Genomic DNA, 19152 nt, shown 5'->3' with positions numbered 1-19152 from the left:
TTGAATTGTATAAACATATCAAAATGATCTCAGGAGTAATCTAAAACTATCTCATTTAATTTGAGAGGTCCCATTAATCTGTATTGCATCATACAAATTAATATCTCCATATATGGAATAAAAAATAACAATGCTAGTGAATAAGAGCCACTTACCTGCATCATTTCCAACACAGTCTATGATCAGACAGAAGCCAATAGATTCCTGTTTTATCAGATACTTCTCATTACTGATTTCCGTCTGTAGAAACAAATATTTATGTGGCGTTAAGAATTTTTATAGTTACACTTCCACAGCCTTTGCAAGGAAAAAAACAAGACCACAATTGTAAAAGTATACCTACCAAATCTAGTGAAATATATAAACAATAATAAGTATAGGTGATACACAAGTGACTCCCACATTAACAACAAACTGTTTTACATAGCAAAGTGTATATGTGAAAAGATTACAAATGGACAGAGAAATAAAACATTATATGAACTTGAGGTTTCAATTTATACACTGTAATTCAAAGATAAACAACTAAATCTAAAAATAAATACCACAATTAGCTGGTCCAATAGATAAAGGGAATTCTCACAATTCACAAATATACACTATATGGACGCTTGACCAGTACACCAACAGGGACTGTAATGACATTGTATTCAAATACATATTCTTAAATATGGAGTTGGTCCCCCTTTAGCAGCAATAACGTCTGCCACTCTTCTTGGAAGGCTTTCCACAAGATGTTAGAGTGTTTCTGTGGGAATTTGTGCCCATTCATTCTGTAGAGCATTCATGAGGTCGGGCACTGATGTTGGACTAGGCCTGGCTCACCATCTCCGTTCCAGTTCAGCCCAAAAGTGTTTTATTTGGTTGAAGCCAGGGCTCTGTGCAGGCCAGTCAAGTTCTACCACACTGAACTCATCAAACCATGCCTTTGTAGTCCTTGCTTTGTGCACTGGGGCACAGTCATGCTGGAATAGAAAAAGGCCTTCCCCAAACTGTTGTCACACAGTTGGAAGCATAGCATTGTCCAAAATAACTTTGTATGCTGAAGCATTAAGATTGCCCTTCACTGGAGACAAGGGGCCTAGCCCAAACTCTGAAAAACAGCTCCATACCATTATCCCTCCTCCACCAAACTTCACAGTTGGCATAACGAAATCAGGCAGGTAACGTTCACCCAACATCCGCCAAACCTAGGCTCACCCATCTGACTGCCAAACAGAGAACCGTGATTCATCACTCCATAGAACACGTTTCCACTGCTCCACAGTCAAGTGTCGGTGTGCTTTACACCACTTCATCGGACGCTTGGCATTAGTCTTGGTTATGTGAGGCATGAATGCAGCTGCTCTGCCATGGAAACCCATTCCATGAAGCTCCTGCCGCACAGTTTTTGTGCTTACATTAATGCCAATGGAAGTTTGGAACTCTTCAGCTATGGAATCAACAGAGCGTTGACGCCTTAACACTCGCTGAACCCACTCTGATTTTACGTGGTCTTCTGCTTCGTGGCTGAGTTGCTGTTGTTCCTAAATGCTTCCACTTTCTAATAATTATTGCAAAGGTCACACACTTGAAGTCACTGAGCTCTTCAGGACGACCCATTTTGTGTCACAAATGTTTGCAAATGGAGACTGCATGGCTAGGTGCTTGATTTTATACACCTCTGACAATGGGTCTAATTAAAACACCTCAATTCAATAATTATCAGGTGTGACCAAATACCTTTACATATACCATATATGGACAAAAGTAAGAATATAAGCCATTTATCAAATGTAACTGTACTTACACGAGAATAATCAAGTAATTCCCATCTGTAATCCTGAATAACTGGTTTAGACTATTGTATTGTGTCCTTATATAACTGTATAATAGGACTTCCTTTCTTGGAAATCAGGAAGTCTGGTGAGCATAGTAAAAATAGTAGTGTTCTGACACGTACACTCATGTATTTGTAAGTGTTCTAGTGCTTTGTTTACATAAAAACTTGCATTTTAATTTCGACTTTCTTAAAAGTTGAAAGAACACTGAAGCATTTTTTAGTAGACTGTGGTATACAATATGATTATCAATTTATTTCAGCATTTTGAACAGTACCATTAGCTGCCTTCCTACCATGACTCATACATAAAAGGCATAGAATTACTACTTTAAATTGCTATAAAATTCCAGGCTGACAGACTGCATACTTATGGTTAAATATTCTTCTGTTTACATGTACTGTAACTTCCCATACATCAGCCAGATGAAATGAAACAGTGTGCAAGATGGAATTCCCCTTTATACAAAGATACTAAATCAGACAAGCAGTTTCACAATCTCCCACACATATACTTTTAGAATTTGGCTAATTGTTCTGCACATCATGTGCTAATAAAGCATGATGGAATATTTTAATATAGAACAGCAAAACATTTATATTTCTAAAAAAGGTTGTCAGTGTATGTCACTGGAGTACTTGATCCACAGCCACTGCTTTTTATTACTGTAACCATCAATATCCTGCTCGGTATAGGCAATATTTTAGAGAGTCATGCAGAGTCCACAATCTGGCACTAATTTACAAAACAAAAATGACAGCTGGAATTCAGATTTTATAATTAATTTATTGCTTTATCAGGGCACTGGGTTCTTTTTCAAATCAAGGACATAGAGAAGAAAAAAATTGGTTGTTTACATTAGGTGCACACTTCAGATCTTAAGTGTTCAGTTAATATCTATCTTTCTAATAATCTGTTAAAAAATAATAATTAAGGTAACTCCTGCACAAGGCGAAATATTTCTAAAAAATATGTAAACCAGTGAAAAAGTATGGAAAATAAGTGAATTTAAAGAAAAGCTTATATTAATGGTTATGACTCCTCTATTAGGGTAACAATAATAATATTAATGGCGATAATTCCTAGCGCATCGTATATAATGGTATGTCTGTGATAATCATGGCATATTATATATATTTATATTTATATTATATATATTTCTCCCTCAAGTATAATTGAGAAATTCCAAGTCCCTCTATAATGAGTTAATTGGCTACTGAGATAGTATCTGCCCCAAGTATAGATATTTATTATATATAGTAATAAATCATATCTGCCTGGTATTGTTATTAGATATGTATATTGCTAAGGAAGGATTGTTACTGAAAATACCTATAAAGTAATTAGGGCAACCCTGTTCTAACCATTAATAACATAGCCCGTCTCTACACGTCAGGTAATTTAATGTGAGACTAGTTCAGTATGGTTGGAATAAGAAAAGCAATGTTCATGATTGGAACTTTTTCTTTTCGATCATTAATGTCTTTATTATTAACAGGTGGTATATAATATATATATATATATATATATATATATATATATATATATTATAATATAATATATATTTATTATTTTCCTATGCGTTCTTTGGCACATTTATATTTCACATAGGTATTGGACGTATCATACAGTGTCTTGTGTAGTAGAGGATGGCAGACCTACACCCAAATTCAACAGCGCACGTATCTTGAGATTCATGACTTGATGACTTAAACGTTTAATACCAAACGCAGGTTGTACTCAGTATGTATGTGCCATGAATCGGGGTCTTAGCCCTGTTTACGCCACTCTGCGGTATCATATCACTGTGCATCTTCCTCCTGTCAAAATGCAGCATTCTAATCCTGGGCCAAAGCGTGACCTCTGTCTGCTGTACTTTAGACTGCCATCTTGGATGAGACATTTTTGCTACACCCTGCTTATTCTGAGCACCTGACTTAATCCACCAATTAGCTCCCTTTGCAGACTATAAGTCACCTACTACACTCAGCTAATTGCCAGGGCAACATTTTCCTAGTTCTTGGTTCCAGCTTACCAATGTTGCTGTTTGTTTGCTGCTTCATTCTGCCTGCTGTAATACAGACTTTGGCTATTGACCCTTCGTGTGGATTCAGATTCATTCTATCTGCTGCTGCACAGATTCCAGCTGTCACCCCTCGTGTGGATCCAGCTTTCTTCAGCCTATTCCGGTCTCGCCTACTGGAAATTTGGGGTAGTAGATTACTGCTCCAAGTCTTCCACCCTCTGGAGCCATCTCTGTGTCTCTGGGTACCGGCTTCTAGTTCCAGGCTTGTCTCAGGTTCAGAGTTGTTCAGGGCCAGTTCCAGGCTTATACAGCTCAGGAGGTAGTCACCCTTGATAATCAGCTGCCTGAGTTCTGGAGCTTCCCAGTCCCATGTTTGGTACTATATTCTCTGAGTTTCTGGATCCTTGGAGGTACTGAGTCTCTGGCCGTGGGTCCAGGTTCCCATCCAATAGGTCCAGATTCCAGTTGTTTAATTGAGTATGGAGTCCAGTCAAGCATTCCTCCTCCTAACATCTGGTATACAGGAACAGAGCACATCCTCCATGAGCAAGACCTTCATCCGGCCTCCACTTCATCCCTGCCACAGGTAGTCCCAAGGGTCCCAAGACGGATTCCAGAAAGCCTATTGCCATAACAGTATGCCTTGATGAATTAGTGAATCAGGCCCAATGAGTGTTTTGAGTGACGTAGGCAAAACCCAATGCAAAGCATAAATCACATAGTGAGCACCTACTGAATATTTTACACTAATAAGAAGTTAGCTGTGAAGTGCAATGGTCAGTTTACAGGTGTACATACATATACTACCACAATTTGTACATAGGACTAGAAACACTAAGGCTGGGTATACATTACAGAAAATTTCTCCAGATGTGAAATCGTTAACGATTTCACCAACGACTAACAAAAAAAAAAAACAAACCCCCTGACCAGAATGCCAATTCATGTGTACGCACTAAACACATTTTATATGATTTACCTTCAGATCTGTCCTCTTCATCTGTCATAACCATCGGCTGCAGAGAAACTGCACACTCCATAGAGATCTATGGACACTGCCGGTCCTGAGTGCATACACACTGCAGAATTGGAACGACATTGTTCCATCGTTGAACAAGATTTTTAGTTCCGTTTCAAAATCAAATGAAATGATACAATGAGCTTTGGAACGATAATCACTCATTGTTGGAGCATACACACTCATGTGATATCTGCCTGAATGGCTGTTTATCGTGTGATTGGCACGATAATCGGCTGAATAACCTGTAGTATGTACCCAGGCTTAGTCATGATCATCCTACAATTCAAACCAAACTAAATCACGGTTAGACTGTATATTATTATTATTATTAATTTTTATTTATAGGGCGCCACAAGGTGTCCGTAGCGCCGTACAGGGACAAACGAGTTACAGTACAAGGTGAGACAGCACAGTACAGTAAACAGTAAGCACAGTAACTCAGTAAGCTCAATGCACAGCTAGAGAGGGCGGGAGAAGGGGGAGGGAGGATCCGCAAACAACGGAGCCCAAGAAGGAGGGCGTGGAAGATGAGGAGACCCCCAGAGGGAACGGGGGGGTGGAGGGTCCTCGAGGAGGAGGGCTAAGTAGCTGGAGAGCAGAGTTAGGAGTTATGGAAACAGGAGGAGAGATGGCCCAGCTCAGAGGAGCGTACAATCTAAGGGAAGGGTATATGTAAAACTAGCTTAAACACGTTGAATATTTGCACCTTAATCAGTATAGTGTCCTGTCCAATTCGATTCTATTGTATATTCCGGTTATAAAATGGACATGGTAATGTATATCACAACACCCAGTCTTCAAGCCATCTTTCCAAGTGCCATGATGAATATGCACATCTTCTGTTCTGTTCTTATTATGTAGCAAGCCTACTATTTACTAGATAGCAAATAAGGTTTCTCTTAAAAACACACAACATCAAGAAACATATATTGTGTTTTTTTTTTTAAAATGCATTATCTGGAAAGCATTACCTGTATAACTGATCCAGTTTCTTGAACCGGTGCTGCACCTAGATGTGACAAGAAAAATAATCAACATTCTAGTAATGTGCATTTATACAACTGGATATTAAATTCTAGCTGAACAAAATACTTCCTGATCCGCTGAAATATTGTACATTGGGAAGTGCTAAATAGAAGGATATTTCTCCCATTATAGGTTCTTTTTATGGCTGTACCCACTCTGTGGAATTCCCTTTCTCGTATAAGACTTTCCTCTAGCATCCAAATCTTCAAGTGTTCACTGAAAACTCCACTCTTTAGTCAAACTTATCAAATTTAACCACCCTAGGTTATTCTAACAGATTGTCAATGCTCTATACAATTCAGTCAAAACTTACATCTATCCTCCCTTCATACTGAAACAAACCTCTGACCCCCAAATTAACACTGCTTTGTGGCTGGATTTTATAGCAGCATTTTCAGAAAAAGCATGTCCAAAGAGAAGGAACAAGAAATTGATATGATGGGGTGCAGAAGAGAGAGAGAGAGAGAGAGAGATAGAGAGAGAGAGAGATAGAGAGAGAGCTCTGGGGGCAGGAGAAGAGAGAGAGCGCATGTGGGGGGGGGGTAGGAGCAGAGAGGAAGTGAGAGATTATGGGGGCAGCAGAAGAGAGAGGGAGTGAAAACGTGGGGGGACAGGAGAAGAGAGTGGGGGGCACGAGAAGAGAGAAAGGGTGTGAGAGCGCAGGGGGGCAGAAGAGAGGAGGGAATGAGAGAGTAGGGGGCAGGAGAAGAGAGAGCGCATAGGGGGCAGGAGAAGAGAGAGGGAGTGAGAGCATAGGGGGCAGAAGAAGAGAGGGAGTGAGAGCATAGGGGGCAGGAGAAGAGAGGGAGTGAGCGCATAGGGGGCAGGAGAAGAGAGAGGGAGTGAGCATAGGGGGCAGGAGAAGAGAGAGAGCGAGTGTAGGGGGCAGGAGAAGAGACAGAAAGGGAGTGAGAGCGTGGGAGGGGCAGGAGAGGTAAGGGAGTGAAAGCGCGGGGGCAGGAGAGAAAGAGGGAGCAGGAGTAAAGAGAGAGAGAGCTAATTATCTGCTGCTTGTACCGTACAGACATCATAGCACCAAACAGATGGGAGGAACGCAGGTAAGTAACCTTATTCTAGTTAACTTACTAACTCTGCCTTAAACTATTTTTATAGTTATGTGTAGTTAGGCCTTAAAAAGAAAGATATCATTCTGAAATATTACAATGCATGAAATTTAATTCCTCTAAGGCAAAGGAAACAATATAGCAGCTACCACACTGGAAATTTTTTACTGAACATTTATATAAACAGAAATATATACTATTTAGAATTTACTTGTTAGTCAGCTTTCTCCAGTAGCCTGCTCTATCGATATGAAGCATGGAAAATTAAAGTCTTTTAAACATGACTGAGCAATGTTAAATTATGTTTGATATTTCAGCACTTCTTTTTTTTTTACATATATGCTTACGCCCACAGGAATGTTCAACAGAGAAGTGCAAATGAAAGGTCACTGACAAGGGGAATTTCCAGCTACAAACTATCTATAAGTCATTCTGCTATGACTTTTTTTTGCACTTATTTGAAATCATCAGCCATTCAGCCATGTATACATGAGATGACTGAGATAGAGATAGAACGAGATGTGTTTTAGCAAGGGGTGGAACTCAGCCTGTTGTCCACATTCTACTGTCAGTTGCAGCGCAGAATCTAGAGGCAACAGCAATGGATTAAATTAAATCATACACCAGAGCATGCCATTTTTATGAAAAGACATTGCCCCATCTTTTACTCATTGAACAACTTAACTCAAACTAGTAGGGTGGGACACCTTAGGCAGATGTAATACACAATTGGCAAATTCATTTAGTTGATGAAAGAGGGGTGTGAGTTGGTGCACCAAGCACAAGCCAAAATCTTGTGGTTGGTCCACCCCACCCCCTGGTCTTTGGCCCGGACTGTGAGAGATATTTAGGAACCCTGGGAAAATGGATGTACAGAGCAGCCCCCAGGACTAGGATCCCCAAAAGAAAATATTTTCATAGGTGGTTGTGCAGCTTTAATGGACCATCTTGCAGTTGCAAACATTTCACAGAAGGGAGTAAGTTTATTATTTTTTTCACAACGCTAGCCCATGCCACCTTACTCTGTCTACCGGTATTGCCCCGTCTCACTCAATAAGGTGTCAGTGTTTGGCTCTGCTCATAGTTTGCAATTGGGCAAATTATTATTTGTTTTATAATTTCATGATGGATTTCCTTTAGCTGTTATAAAATGCTGTGTAAAAAAAATAATAATAGATTATATGCAGAATCTTACCTATATGACCATTGTTTGGCCCCTAAAATAAAAAAAAACAAAACAATAAAAAAGGAGGGTTACAAGGGGAAAAAAAACAATATAAAGATTTCTTCCCACCAATTCTGCTCTGAGATCATGACTAAGTGTCAGCGAGCTGGCAGGAAGTTGGTTCACATACTTCTGGGCACCTGATGGCTTCCTTAATACCACACATAGCAATCTCTATAAGACTGACACACTATGGTAAATGAGGGACACCAAGCATATTAAAAGCAAGGGCTTCCTCAGAGATGTGGTTTATGCGTTAATTAAGCAGATAACATCCCAGCATGGACAGGGTCATGGATAAAAATGCTGGATTGCCCTGGTTGCCTATAATGATGGCTAGCATGGCTGCTAGAGGAGAGCTCAGCGATTTGGAATGATGGATGAACTTAGCAGAAGCTTCAGTGACTAAGCAAGAGCAACTCACAAGCAATGGTCGGCAAGCAACATCATCAGCAAAGGGAAACTGGCAAAAGCACAAATTCCAGTACTGTGATATCTGTGCATTCATTTGAAGTGCAGAGTTAAACAGGTGAGCAACTGCAGATTAACTGACCAATTTCAACCAGTGGAACAAGCAGGCAGTTGTAAAAAATGGTCTCCTGCGACACATAAAAGCCATCATGGGATTTTTTTTTATACAGCTAAATGAATTAATACAGATGGAGCAATCTGCTTCTAGACATCATCATCATCATCATCATTTATTTATATAGCGCCAACATATTCCGTAGCGCTTTACAATTGGGGACAAACGTAATAAACTAATAAACAAACTGGGTAAAACAGACAAAGAGGTGAGAAGGCCCTGCTCGCAAGCTTACAATCTATGGGACATAGACATACAGCAGGTTGCGGTGAACTTTTCCACACAACGTTCAAGTGTATGTGAATGTGACGTTGCTTGAGGTAGGTGGTGTGATTGTTGTGCCTGGGAAAACAAAAGACAAGCTGCTCCATTTGTACAATGTCAATTCAGATGCAATTGTATGAATGCCACACGCAGACGGCTGAAACCGATCTGTTCAAAATCTGACCGTAAGACCTGGCGATTTGCTGCCAGTTCGGTATAAAATGGTCTAATTGGCAGTCCAAATTTTAGCGTGTATGGGACCTTTCCTTATAGTTAGCATAAATAATAGCATGAAGAGCGTGAGAAAGTAAACATTTAGATTGAAACATCGAACAAAAGCAGAAACTAGGACACATGAGAACATGAGAAACTGAAACCACACAAACTGGCAGGACTAGCAGAATATGCTCATAATTGTAACACCGTAGAATCCTAGAAAGCACAGTATTTTAAAGTCATTACAAAACTGAATATTGCTTTCAACAATAAACCATTATCTCTTATGCTAAAGGAGGACTTACCATGGAGGGAGAGGTCTGGTTAACAGGCCAATGAATTGTTGGAGATTCTGCAAATGCATTAATGTAAGGTCCACGAGGAACTGCATGACATAAAAGATAGACCATTCGTATAAATGAATAAAAGAAATTAACAAAAATGCCACATTATGATGGTATTAAGCTGTCTAAATAAATCAGCACACACTTCCTACAATAACACTTTGCAGGTAGTGTGTGCAGAATTCACTGGCATAACAGCCATACATGCTCTCACACTGTAAATAAGGCACATATACCCAAGTTTAGTAAATAGTATTAGTTACCCATGATTCATAGGAATAAATTTTCAAGATCAGTAAGAGATTATGAAACATGAAAAATATTTTGTATTAGAGCAATACTTATTTCCCTTAAGATTATTCTGTAAACGATATATTTTAGATGGGTCTCAAGAGAGAACATTTTATAAGACACCAGGCCTTAACACCAGGCCCAACTTTGCACCATGGCTAAAGGGCCTCAAGTTGCAACACCATCATTAGCCTGACCTTTCTGTTCAGTCAATTTATACGGTGACTGCAATATTATTTATTAACAGTTTTTTAAATAGCAATAAACATTTACATATTACGCAGCATTTTACAGAGAATATTTATTCATTCACATCAGTCCCTGTGGTCCAACGCAAACTGGGACAAGGCTTATTCATGCTTGTGGTGAACACAAGCGGATGTGTAAAGGTACTTGGCAAATACTGTTCCTAGTAGAACAGCACATGAATCAGCCTTTGTTGCTGGGGAATCAAAAAGCATAGGCAAACATAGGGTTTGCACACATATCAGCAGAAGCGAGTGTCATCATTTCTGGGTTATCCCTGTCTAAAACACAGGCACAGTCATTACTGTTTGTTCCATAAAGACACGGGTCTGCACTGTGTGTTCCGTGAGAGGCATTACTGGGAAGCACAACGCTACAGCAATGGAACCAGAGCCGGCTCCCAAAAATCACAAAGACATCCACCCTAGGTAAGCTCATATTTAGAGGTATTTTATACATTATTTATTAGGGATTGTTTAGTTAGCTAGTTGTACTTTTTTCCCTCACAGTACTCTTTTGGGGTTCGTTCAAGGGAAGAGAAGTAGCAAGTTTCACAACATAGTCTATGGAACATGTGATTATCCTTTACCAGATATTATATTGGAGTTTTCTCTACAGCTTGTACTCCTCAAACTAAGATTTATACTACACAACCCTCTGAACAAATTAAGGAAATAATTAACTGGATTATGAAGTCAATGATGGATATCTTTGTCACTATAGAAGTGAATAGACAAGAAACGAAAAGAGATAGATCACAATATTATTTAAGACATGGATAATATAATGCCTGGTCCTACTGTCTGTGGGTCATTTGATATGATTGAGTCCAGGAATTAAATAAAAAATTAAAGAATGTTTTTCTTTGTTCACAAGAAATTAATGAAAGGAAGTAGGATTACATAATCTAGAGCTTGTTAAACCTATCTCTGTTTATCTTTCCAAAACAAATGAATTCAAGAAGACAGAACAGCAATTTGTCCTTCCACAAGGTCCCTGTAAAGTGTATGCTCCATCCAAACCTATTGTGGCAAGATGGATCAGAGGTGTCCTTACACAGGCTTACAAGCGGATTGGGTGGGAAGAACATGATGTATTAAAGGCACATTCTACAAGGGCGATGACAACTTGATGAGCACGAAAAGCTCAGGCCTCAGCAGATGATCTCTATGAAGCAGCTTGATTGGTCATCTATTCACACCCTTATCAGACATTATGTTTTGGATGTTACATCCTCTGCTGTTGCACAGTTTGGGAGGAAAACTCTTCAGGAAGTTGTTATATAAAGCTTTATTATGCACTATTACTGTTGTTGTTCTTAAGCCCACCCTATTTGATTATACCGCTTGGTACCTCCCATTGTAAGGGCTGCCTGGGAGGATGAAAAGGAAAAAAGATACCTACCATTAGTTTAGTTTCCTTAAAATACTCCATGGCACCCAATATTCAACCCATGTTCTGTTTATGTTTCTTAGGACAGCTTGGGAAGTTTCTCAAACACAACAAGGAGGGGGCAGCCACCTTATATAACCTAAAGGTTATATAACCTAAAGGTTCCTGTCTCTATGCAGCTGAATAAGGGGGTAACCTATTGTAAGGGTTGAGCATTTCAAGGAAATTAAATTAACAGGAAGTATAATTCTCTTATGTTATTAAAGTTTTAAAACTGAATGAAGCCAAACGGGTTTACTTATTTATTCTGAATGGAATTGATATAGAAAGGGATTTAATTGCAATACTCCTATATTCTTATAAAATATGTTTAATCTAATTTGTTTGGGAGACTTGATTCATTTGTTACATTATTATTTTATGCCTTGTTTTAGTTAAGGAATGATTGTATCGTTTTATCTATTGGTTATTGTTATATAGCCCTTTAGGCATCTTTTTGGACAATTTGTTTAATTAGCAGAAATCATGTGACTATTATATGTATTACAGTAAAAATGACTAAGTCCTAGAGGCTGGGGACTTTAGCCCCAGAAGGTCTTAACCAAGATTTTGAGCTCAAGTGGTTCCTTACAGATGAATAACTTCTATCCCTATTCTTCCTATTACAATGCTGATTTGGCATAGTATGAAGGATATATATGCTATTTGGGAAGCTAAGCAGGAGTACCTCAGGTTATGCTGTGGATGGGAGACTTTTAGTGGATATATGTATTTTTTGTAATTTGTTTATATTTTACTGATTTTTTACTTTTATTATTTGGTTTTATTTATATATGGAGGATATATTGTATGTATTTTCTTTGTACTCCTTTATTGTATTGTATTATAATTGTTTTTAGTGTTATTTGATCTTGTCCGTTTTTATACATGAATATCCGGTCATCCAGACTATTTAAGGAGTATGGATTCCTAATCCCATCTGTATGCCTTGATAAAGGCTCTGATTGAGCCGAAACGCGTTGGGGGATGGGAGATTTGTGACGTCAGATGTTAGAAGTCTTCAGCTGTTTTTTTTCCCTTATCCTACTTTTGTATTGTGGGGGCTAGCGGAGACTGCGAGTGAGGAGTGCCCAGGACACCGCTCGCTGCATGTCACCTTACGATACGCCTTGTTACCATTTGGAGGACGGTAAGGGTCCATCTACCCCCTGTTTATGTGCTCCATCTGTCGCTGTGTATTTTATCCTTTTGATTTTTATAGTATGAATAAATTGTCCATACATTTTTACACTATGAAGTATTTTATTTTTTCTGTTTGAACTCCTTCATTATCGAGTGTGGTAGAAGCTTTGATCCTACAGAAGGAGCGATATCTGCATTACATGTTTGATCACCTTTTGTTATTTGGTGAGTGCGTACCCCTGAGGGGTTAAATTTAACCCTTTGACAACACGTGGTGTTTGTGTTATCCCTGGATTAGTGCACGGGCTTCTAAGGGTTACCTCTGACCATCGAGATTTACCCACAGATTGCACTATGTTTTGGTTTTGTGTTTTCCTTTCTTCTATATTGACCCACGCTGGAGTATGAAGATATTGGGACTATTTAAGAAGATTCATCATTTCTCCTTTTGGAATGCAGGACTTTTGAGTCATTGACTTTTTAGTATTTTATTGGTTATTCTTCTCTATTATATTTATGTTATATATATATATATATATATATATATATATATATATATATATATATATATATTTATTTATTTTTTATTTTATTTTTTCTGGCTGTATATTGTATCCCACGTTTGGCGCCTGTCAGCAATTTCTCTGTATGACTATTATATGTATATTTAAGAAATAGGTGATGCCACTTGTGCTATACCTGAGAAAAAAACGCAAAGTTATGTGCACAGTAACTCTGTATTTCCTTTAATCTCATGTATACTGTAAGTGCAAGCTGCAAGAGTTATATGATATACCAACACAAGCCAAGTTTTAGACCACTATCAGGGGAAATGATCTAGTGATGTTGCTTGCAAAAACGGAACACTTTTCATGCATATATTGTTTATCCTATAAACATATGGCAGTTTACATTATTAGTATGTTAGTGTCTGATTTTTGCAAAACTGCATCTTCATCATTTATTTATATAGCACCACTAATCCCGCATTGCTGTAAAGAGAACTCTTACTCATATCAGTCCCTGCCCCATTGGGACTTACAGTCTAAATTCACTAACATACACACACAGACTAGGGTCAATTTGATAGCAGCCAATTAACCTACTAGTATGTTTTTGAATTGTGAGAGGAAACCCATGCAAACACAGGGAAAATATACAAACGCCACACAGATAAGGCCATGGTCAGGAATCAAACTCATGACCCCAGTACTGTGAGGCGGAAGTGCTAAACACTAAACCACAGTGCTGTCCTACTTTATTTCAATTAATTTTTGAAGGTCATTTCCACATTGCAAACAGCAAATCTGAATCTCAGAATAAAGGAATCTCATGATCTGTGTTTTGCAATTAAATAAATTGTAAAGTACAGAACATAATGTTTTAAGAGCGCTGTTCTGTATTTCCAACCAAAATTAAATGTAATATTCCAAAACCAGGTAGAGGTGGTTCTGACATGTAAGATTGCTCACACTGCATGCATTATGTTTTTAAACTTCATGTTTCAGCAACCTATAAAAAGTAAACAATAAAAACAACAGGCCACTCCTGTGAGGAGTGCAAGAACACAAATCACTTTGTAACTAAACTTTATAAATGTCACTAATTTATTCACTGTAAGTTTTGAGACAGCTGGAGGACCACAGGTCATTTGTGTTGTATGGGCAGCCTCTAGATATTGTAGAACAACAAGTCCCAGTATGCAGAAACCTGTCACTCCCAGGTGTCATAACTGGTTGCAATAAATACATTTAAAAAAATTAAAACACATGGATTCCATTTGAGCAGCTTGAAGAAGGCACCAGGCCAAGATGTTTGGATGAAATCCCTACGAATGATATCGAATAGAAATTTTGCTTTTGGAAAACAAGTGTATCCTTCCCTTTCAACAGGCCTCAGTGCTAGAACATATGGGCTGGTTTCCACTTTTTAGGCCTCTCAGTTGTAAGCGGCAATGAATTTTGGGTTCTGGCTCTTGACTCTTAAGAGCATTCTAATATGGTTATAAAAAAAAAACTTTGCTAAAAAGACTGAATAACGCTACTAAAGCAGTCACTCTGGTTCACTGGAAATCCGCCATCTTTGCGTCTATCCAGGAGTGACTTAAAATGCTTGATTTTTATATGGTACTAGAGGATATCACTCTTGTTGCACTAGGCTGTAATGCAGAGTTCATATGTACCTGGTACTCTCAGCTGGAATTTAAGGAAACAGCAACATATTAGTGATATATGAAGTAGGCAAAGTTTCAGCTGTCAAAGTAGACACACTGTGATCATAAACTTCTCACCAATCTAAGCTCGATAGATATCATTCCAAAAAGTACATGGAGTGCAGGTGTACTCTACTCACTTTTTGCCTTCTATGCTCCCCTTTTCATGCCCATGTTTTGATTTGTTTTAATCTTTTAGTTTTCTTACCAGAACAAATGTACCGATTACATTACTTGCATAGTAATATGGAATTTTTATTTCTTGAAAGTTATTATCCAATAAACAAAGCTTACATAAAAAAGTAATAATAGATAATTGTATCAAACAACTAGATCAAACTCTGTAAGGTCAAGTTTACAATGATTGTCATGTCCTTCAAGGTTTCTCTGGAGTGCCAAGCAAAGAGCCTTAACTTGCCTCCTTTGTACAACAACAAACCATTAACTGTAGGGCCATCTTAAATAACACAACTATAAGATAAGAAAGATGTGGCAATAGAGCTTACCTTTCTGTTTAAATTTAAGAATTCTGTTTTTCAGGTCAACCCTGTGAATGGTTTGGAAACTTTTCTCTAACAAATCCAAGTTTTCTGGTGTTAATGAGTGATTCTTCTCCAATTCTATAACGAGTGTCAGGAATGTCTATGGGAAAGAGGACATAAATCACTTACCATGGTCTTTGAAATTAATATTCCTCTGCTTAATTTAAGTGCTAGAAGTATAATATTATAATTAACAATGGTCCAAAACAACAAAAACTTTATGAATCCTTCAAGCTGGTTGAATGCTCTAGAATAAAGGTGGTTACTCTTCAGAACTGTAACTAAATTACATACCTTTTTCTTGTTCTTTCCTACATTTCTTAATTCATTTTTTAACAAAAACACAAGGGATTCCATATCTTCTTCCTCTAACTGCTCGTTCAGATCTATCAAAAGATTTCTGCAAAAGAGGAACGACATTCATTTGTTTAGTTGGATGGCTAGCAAAAAAATAACTATACACATTTCTCCTATGGAAACTTTGAATATAACCATATTTATATTTGGTTTTGTCAATTTTTCACCTTAACCCATTTATGCTAAATATCAAGATAGAACTGTAATCTCCCTCTCCTTTATAGGTCTCCACTTCCCTGATGCTCCACATTTTAAATCAGTTTTTTCAAGGCTAGACAATGACAAAAATGTTGAACACTATGGACCTCATTTAGAGTCGGACGCAAAGCCCGTTTTAGGCGCATCCAACAAAAAACACTATCATGCATAGGCAGAAAGCACCAAATCAGCCTGCATCTTGGACACTTGCGCCTAAAACAGACTTTGCGTCCGACTCTAAATGAGGTCCTATATAGCCACTTCTGATTGACTAGTTGCATATTGCCCTCTCCAGCTGATAGTACTTAAGTACTTAATCCATCAATGTGATAGCTGTATTATATGAAGTTGTGGCCGTCTATCCACATTACCCGTTTGTCATATCCATTTGGACTGCAAGAGCAAAGACTGCCATTGTATTTTTTAAAAGGGAAAACAACAGAAGTTTGTATTTATTTATTTTTTTAGAGCGCTATTTATGAGGGGTAGGGCTTTAATGCACCTTCAAAAGGAAGTTTCAGCATGTGGGATCCTTGCATAGTGGAGGGAGGAAGAGAGTAGTTTGTATGTGAGTGTGTGTGTGGTGGGGGGTATTTTTATATCAGTGCAGTGTTTGTTTGACGAAGGGAGCAGTTACTAACCTAACAGGACATTACACCTTTGCAAAGCAGGTGCTGTCAGAATAAAATTTGAAGCAAATCGCTTCTTGTGCTAATGTTATACAAATTGTATCATTCCCTGCATAGGTCTGTCTTCTGACAGCTTTTAGTTCCTTTTGTTTGCCCACTTTCTGCATTTCATAAATATCAATATAGATTCATAAATTTTATGTACTCTTGAAAAAGACACTTTTAACCTAAGACACAGCTGTATTTTCTTCTTAAAGCCAATGTTACTGATGATTTTTACATTTTTTAATACAAAAAACCCATAAATATAAAATCAATAAACTGCTATTTATACTACTACCATAACATATTATAAATTACTAGCATATTATTGCATACAGTGCCCCTTGCCTGGTGAACAAAATCCCAAAATAGCTCTACTCATTCAACCCTCCTTTCACCTAAGGCTAGTTACACACTGGTCCGAAGACTGCACGAAAAACCTTCAATCAGACGACATCCGACCGTTTGGTCATATTTCGTGTGAGAGTGTATAGAGACACGATGATCTAAAGTTGACCCAAAGTGCCGATCATAGTTTAATTTGGTTGGTCTTACTGTTTAATATATTCCGACCAATCATATAGTGTGTATGCACTGATCTCCATAGAGTTTACAGTCAGGCTCTTTTCAGCCAATGCTAGCAATGAATGTCCCGGTGAATAAATGTAGAGAACTGTAGAAGGAATAATTAAATTTGTTCGTTCTGAAACAGAATGTTTTGTTTGAGAGTCACAGAAGCTCGTTAGGACATGTGGCTATAATAAGGCGGTTTTAATCAGTGTGACAATGTGACAATAATGAATGAATGAATGAATATTGTGCTGTCATTCTCGAAAGACTAGAGGACCAGATAAAGGACCAGATGAAGAGCACAGATCTGAAGGTAAATCATGTCAGTGTGTACGCATGAATCCCCAGACTGATCGGACCTTCAATCGTAAATACAATCATTTGAGATAACATGTCAATTCTTTAGTGTGTACCTAGCCTAAGGCTTAGTACACATTACAGTGTTTTCAGCTGATTATCAGGCCAATCAAACAATAAACGACAGTTCGGCCCGATATCCCATTAGTGTGTGTGCTGCAACGATGAACGATTATTGTTCCAAAGCTCATCGTATCATTCCATTTGATTTTTAAACCAGACTAAAAATGGCGCTCAACGATGGAACAATGTTGTTCCAATTCTGCAGTGTGTATGCACTCATGACTGGCAGTGGCTATAGATCTCTATGGAGTGTGCAGAGTCCCAATATTTCCAGCCAATGGCTATGACAGATGGAGAGCACAGATCTGAAGGTAAATAGTGTAAAACATCTGTGGTGAGTACACATGAATTGGCATGCCGATCTGGACTTTTTCTTCTGACACTGGTAAAATCGTTAAGGATATTGCATCCGGAGAAATTTTCTGTAGTGTGTACCCAGCCACTGTTCTCACTTCTTTTCTTCCTGGTAACATCAATACATTAAAAAGAACACACCAATGATTGTGCACTAGCTGTTTGAGTCAACAGTCAAGTTTGCTTAAAGAAATGCAATTGGAACGCAAAGAAGGTTACCTGAAATGAGTTGCTGGGAGTCTACGACTTAAATCAAGTTTCATTAGCAAATAAAAAGCGGCACATTTCTCCACTTAAATGGTTAAAAGTTAATAGTTAAAACAAAGAATAATTGTTCTTGCCCTAGTAACATTAAATAGGTTTTATTGTTTATTACAGTCTACAGCTCCAAGCAACTCAAAATACAATGCTGGCTGTTCTCCATATGAACTAACGCATTGCATAAATGTTTTAAAACTGGTCAACTTTAACCTGAAAGTTATGCTGGAAATTGTACAAAAAGGAGAAGAATCAGTTTCTATTTCTACATATTTGTTATATTTTTTGAATGGACTTTATACCATTTGGAACAGGGTCAGGGACTTCCCATACTGTTTGGACTCAGACTTGAAGCATGTCCATGTAACTTTTAACACTTAACCAAAAAACTGAACATTAAAAATTAAAATATTCCCTCCCCACTTCATTGCAGACAGATGACCCTCTTCCCCGGGGCCGCCCTCAGAAAAAAAATCGGGCCCAGTACGGGCCCCCGTGCCACCACCCCCCCCTCATGAGCGGGGCCCCCCCCATGAGCAACACACATACTTACCTAGGGGCCCGCTGCTGGTCTCCGCTATTCTGTCTTCAGCCTGGCTGTCACCGTGACAGCCAGGCACCAGGATCCGATCGCTGGGGTGGAGGAATCATTCCCCCTGCGATCATGTGATCTGTCACAGAGTATAAACACTACAGGTATGCCATGTTTATAATTAAGCTAATACACATCTTTTCACATTTCTTAATGTCAAATAGTGGCTTTGCATACTCTTTAAAAAGTACAAATAACACCAACACTTTTCTTTCTTTTTTAACATCATAACAAGCATAGTAGCCCACCAATACAACTCTTTAGACTATTAGACT

The 19152-nt window shown here is 38.3% G+C and overlaps 1 protein-coding gene across 1 annotated transcript in view; it reads right to left on the bottom strand.

The window, feature by feature from the left end:
* LOC142098521 (CASP8 and FADD-like apoptosis regulator) overlaps window positions 1-19152 on the bottom strand; it is a 57068-nt gene that overhangs the window by 2010 nt on the left and 35906 nt on the right. Inside the window, exons 3-8 of the mRNA XM_075181362.1 lie at window positions 15752-15857; window positions 15422-15557; window positions 9554-9633; window positions 8153-8174; window positions 5839-5876; window positions 156-240 (exon numbers count right to left, since the gene is read on the bottom strand). Of these exons, the coding sequence (XP_075037463.1) occupies window positions 156-240; window positions 5839-5876; window positions 8153-8174; window positions 9554-9633; window positions 15422-15557; window positions 15752-15857 (467 nt within the window). The remainder of the gene's footprint in view (window positions 1-155; window positions 241-5838; window positions 5877-8152; window positions 8175-9553; window positions 9634-15421; window positions 15558-15751; window positions 15858-19152) is intronic.

The sequence above is a fragment of the Mixophyes fleayi genome, chromosome 7, assembly GCF_038048845.1.
Source record: "Mixophyes fleayi isolate aMixFle1 chromosome 7, aMixFle1.hap1, whole genome shotgun sequence".
Classification (NCBI taxonomy): domain Eukaryota; kingdom Metazoa; phylum Chordata; class Amphibia; order Anura; family Limnodynastidae; genus Mixophyes; species Mixophyes fleayi.
This window is presented reverse-complemented; position numbering and strand designations above follow the sequence as displayed.